The following is a 5,000-nucleotide window of genomic DNA, read 5'->3' on the forward strand; positions in this document are numbered from 1 at the left end:
GCTCTCACACCTTAGGGAGTGAACAGAAAGGGATGAAGAAGAGAAGGAAAAGGAAAGGGGGACAAGATCATACAAATTAGTTGAGGCAAGGCTTGAGATTCCAGCTAGAGGTGATCCCCTACCATGGGCCTCAGTCTCCATTTCCTAAGCCCCCCCCCCCTCATGACAACAACCAGCAAGGAATTGGGGGTTAGGGAGGGGGGGTCTCGTGAACATAAAAAAAGTGTGCCCCTTATAGCCAGAGCCTGTTGCCCCAGAACACTTCAGCAGGTAACGCGGGTTTAGAAGCGAGTAATACCCTCTGAAGCCAGGCACAGCACATGCCCTGCCTCCCATGTAAAATGGCTTAACATTTCAATTGTTCTTTTCTATTTGCCACAGAAAATGTATCTTAAAAAAACACATTTTATACTATATACTTTATTTACAGTGAGAATGGCTGTACAGATTGTAAATAAGACTAAAGATATAGGAAACTCATGGTAGTATTTAACCCAAAATAAAACTATATATGTATACTGCGAACTGCAATAAAGCTTATGAAAATATAAATAATACAAAAATAAATCATTCATTCCTGTATGTCTGTTTAGGCACCAGGATACAGTCTTAAGAACTTACAGCAGTCAGTCAGTAAGATTCTGGCACAACCATGTAAGAAATTAATCAAGCTTTTATGTTCATCTTTCATATTTTTCCCTTTTTCAGTATCAATGACTAGCTTCTGGTACTTTCATGGCATTTAAGTTGGTTGTGGTGAAAGCTGTAATAAATTGCACTTTATTGATATCTATATAAGCATTTTTATTTCATTTTATTTTTTATTTGTAAGCAATATTAACAAATACAATTATTTTCATTATTTAACTGCCTGGGACAATGATCTTAAAGAGTCAAGTCATTTTCTTCTAGGTTTTCCCATACCCTTTAATGGACATGTACAAAAATGTGATAATCCTTCCAATGAAAGAGAAGGTTGACAGATGACCAAGATGTAACACATGCCTTTTTTGTCCTTTGTAATCTTTGTTCATTGTTTGTCTTCAATATATGCCATGAAAGTATAGGTTACAAACTGTTACATAGTAGGTTGTTTTCAGAACTGAAACTGACTCTCCGCCATAAATATAAGCATAACCATAGCTTAAATTAGAAGAAAAAAAATCTTTGCTAAAAGAAATGCTTGTAATTACTGTGAATTTATTTGCATTACCAACTAAGTGCATGATCAAATCTGCCTTCCAGAGAAAGCAGCATACAAATCCCTAAACATATGAAATTAAAGTGATGGTCTACGCATTCTCAATACTTGAATACCTTTTACTGTAAATCTCTACAGAAAACACTGCCCTAAATCATCATCATACGTTTTCTCATTCTACTTCTCTCTTGAGCATTAAGCCCAAAACATTTATGGCGGCTGAAAAAGAGAGAGAGAAAAATAACAAAACAGTAAAAACAAAATGTTACTATAGTTCTCTATGCTGCGTAACAGCTGTGTGAAAAAGGACCAAGATATTCATAGAATATCTACATGATATTCACAGATCTCTTATAGTTTTACCATAAATTAAGATACAGAAATTACTAGATTATTCTCTTAATTTCAAAATTCTAATACACACATATCACAAGCAATCAATAAAACATGGGATTACAGAACACACAACTTTCCAAAATTTCCTGACCAGCTTCTTCTTCAGTAGTTTTTACAAACGGTCTTACATACATTGAAAGTGATACACGGCACCTCTAGAGTAATATAATCTAAGCCGGCCTAGAAATTATGCAGTTATTTCCCTTGCAGTCTCATCTACACTGTAATTTGTGGATTCTTGCATGAGACTGGACTTTCCTGTTTGTCAGTATATGATAAACCAAGTAATACACGGGTGAAGAACACCCAGGTCTTGTTACATCTGATACACTACTACCAGACAGAATTCACTGTTAGTTAACACATGGACTCCAATTCTGTCAAGTTTACAGAGTTGTTGAATAAACCCAGTGTTTAAGTCTGACAGAGTTCAAATACCAGAGAACAGTTGTTTGGAAACATTATCAGTCATCAACTCTCGTGATATAAAGCATTGTAAAATATAAGAAAATGCATGACAGTTTAAAAAGGTGAAGAATGTCCTTAATTTTTTTTTCGATATTAAGATTATTAGAGTAAAGGTAATGGAAACTACAAATCCTATTGTTGCAGTATAACAGGAACTCTTTTTTTCATATAAGGGAAAGGAGTGCCAGTGATAAAGAATGACAACTTGCAGTAAGAGCAAACTTCTTCATAAATATATCATAGCTAGAAAAAAAAGGTTTTAGTCAGAAAAGCTCAGCAAAAATATGTTAGCAAAGAAAGATGTTCAATGGTTTAAAATACTGAGAAGAAAAGTCTATACGATGGGTAATGATCACAGGATAAATTATCTTCTTTTTCTAATACAACAAAGTCATGTGAAGTATGGGATACGTTAATTCAGTTCAAAGCCAGTCATACATCCTGATACAGGATAATCAACTGTCATCAAATGCATCTGTGAGGTATTTACATGTCATTTTGTTGATACCATCCTTTCTCTCTCTCTAAAAAAAGAAAAATAATTATAATGAAAAATAAATCAAATAGGAAGGATGTTACTCACAACTTTATCATTATTGATTTTTTGTTCACTATGGTCATGGGGTCAAATAAAATAATCTATTGAGGGAAAAACAGGTTTTGTCATGTAGAATGACACCAGGAATGATTGCTATGACGATTGTATTTCGTCTGGTAGTTGAAGGATGATTGCCACATTTGAGCAAATGTCTACACAATCAGGGACAGATCCTGGATCACAAAAGATTCAGTCAGCTCTAACCATGATCCAAGTGTGTATATAGCCTGTTCATATATCTTGTATTAATCACATGTTCACTGAATTGTTCCAACAACATTCAACTCTTGCTTGGAAACAATGGCTAGAGGGGTAAGTTAATTAAGTATTGAAATTACAATGCATTATACAACCTTTCATTATAAAAATATAATTAAATCCTCTTGCGAGAATATCTAAGGCTACAGTTCTCTTCACTTAACTTATACATTCCAAGATTCTCTACACTTCTACCTGAGGCCACATGCTCTACTGCACAACATTTACTTTAGCCCAGGATCCGTCCCCAATACTGCCCAATTAGAACTTTATCTAAGAGCTATTACCCTTATAAACATGTTCAGTCAAAGTACTGTCAAGGTGTAGAAACTAACTGTAAAATATGGTAAGGATCAAGTCAGAAACTGAAGGCAAGTCTTGGTAAGCAACTTCCACAAAGACCATAATTTAGATCAGCTGGCAGCACATGATTCCAATGACTTTTACAAAGATTCCTCTCCAGATTACTACTTAAGCAATTTCAACTTATGAGTCTTTTATTAACAAGTAATCTAAAGCCATAAATCATATTGAAAGACTCCAGAATGCACTCAAACCAATGTGAAGCAAGAAACTTTGTAAGAAACCGATCCAATATTTTTCCTTAAATAGTGCAAGATTACTGGAAGGTTTGGGCTTAAGTTCTGTATTATTGAAAAAGGACTAGGTAATGCTTTTCTTTTCTGACAATTAGAGTGACAGGGGCAATGATCATATCTCTTAACAAAATTATTAGTTTTTTCCTGGATGATGACTAATTTATCTACAAGGGTGACAGCACATTTCTTCATTCCATGAGAATTACTATATTATGACTTAGCTATGAACACACATTCTCAATATGCTGATTCACATTTCTTTTTAAAAATACTTATAATGACATGTTTCACCTAATATGTAAAATAAATACGTAAATTTCACAACTTGATTACCATCAAACAAAGAACATCCTAGTCCTCCACTATGAAGGATATGGCTCTCTTAGCCATGTGAATGCTGCTAACTTGCTATGCATTCATGTTCCTCCTCCTCCAGTGTCTGTATCCAATGCATTATCAGAAATACTGCTAGGTTGAGAGACTCCATATGCAGCAAGCTCTGGAAGGAGAGGCAGGGGTCTAGCTGGCCAGTATCGCACAGCCTTCATGCTCTCTGCTTCACGTTGTAGTTTATGGAGACTATGCAGAAGGGGCCATACTCGTTCCTCCAGCCACTCACCAACTGTCCAGTCATCAAACCACTCAGATAAAGCTTCTCGAGCTGTCTTCATGAGGAGAGTTACAGCATGAACTCTTGCCGGTAGTTCCTCCAGGTCTTCATCCACTCGCATTGGAGAGGAGAAGTTGTGGCGCCGATTGTAATCTGTGATCCATCCACGACTCTTGGTTACTCGCTCAATATAGGCATCAACATCACGTTTGGTAGCATCTAAACGGGCTGTAACCTTGAACACCTGTGCACCAGGGAAGAAGCACCAAGAAAACTTGTCCCAGAGATATGGGTCAGCATCAAGGTTAAGCCAAGACTGGTATTTTGGAGTCTGCATGCAGTTGAGGGCCTGATACAATTGTCCCTGAACTGAGGCATTGAAGAATCCATGTGATGTTGCAATCAGATTCACTGAGAGTGATGGCAGGGCAGCAGGAAGCAGTTCACAGAGTACGGCAAAATGATCATATCGCTGCCAACCAGTCAGGACTATTCCACGGAAACCACCAGTGAATTTTCGGTCTTCGGTGGCCATTACATCAAGCCAATTGAGATTGTTATCCAAGTGTCTCCTTACATTTGGTACTGTCAGCTGTTCACCAAATGCACCTTTAAATGCTGATGCTGCCCAAACACGAGGGAAAATCTGACCATATTTGCTCCATACTGATGGCTGGACAAACCTGTAAACATCTTCAGCATAGACCCATACCATTGGTTCAACAAGATCTCCTAGATGCACCTCCTGCATAGCTGACTCTGAAACATGGCGTAACATATCGTCCCAAACGAGAGGAACAGCTCCATACTTATTTCGGACATATTTTGCAACAGCTTCAGTGTGCTGCAAAAATAAGGTTTCACGTAAAA

General features: G+C 37.0%; 1 protein-coding gene across 4 annotated transcripts in view; it reads right to left on the reverse strand.

Moving 5' to 3' along the window:
* Positions 1-404: 404 nt before the first annotated feature.
* Positions 405-5,000, reverse strand: part of LOC113822383 (hexosaminidase D) — a 173,916-nt gene continuing 169,320 nt past the window's right edge. For all 4 annotated transcript variants that reach the window (XM_070134123.1, XM_070134124.1, XM_070134122.1 and 1 more), the window contains one exon: positions 405-5,000. This exon is cut by the window's right edge and continues 1,152 nt beyond it. In XM_070134123.1, coding sequence (XP_069990224.1) covers positions 3,937-5,000 — 1,064 coding nt within the window. In that variant the 3' untranslated portion in view covers positions 405-3,936.

The sequence above is a fragment of the Penaeus vannamei genome, chromosome 19 (assembly GCF_042767895.1).
Source record: "Penaeus vannamei isolate JL-2024 chromosome 19, ASM4276789v1, whole genome shotgun sequence".
Lineage (NCBI taxonomy): Eukaryota > Metazoa > Arthropoda > Malacostraca > Decapoda > Penaeidae > Penaeus > Penaeus vannamei.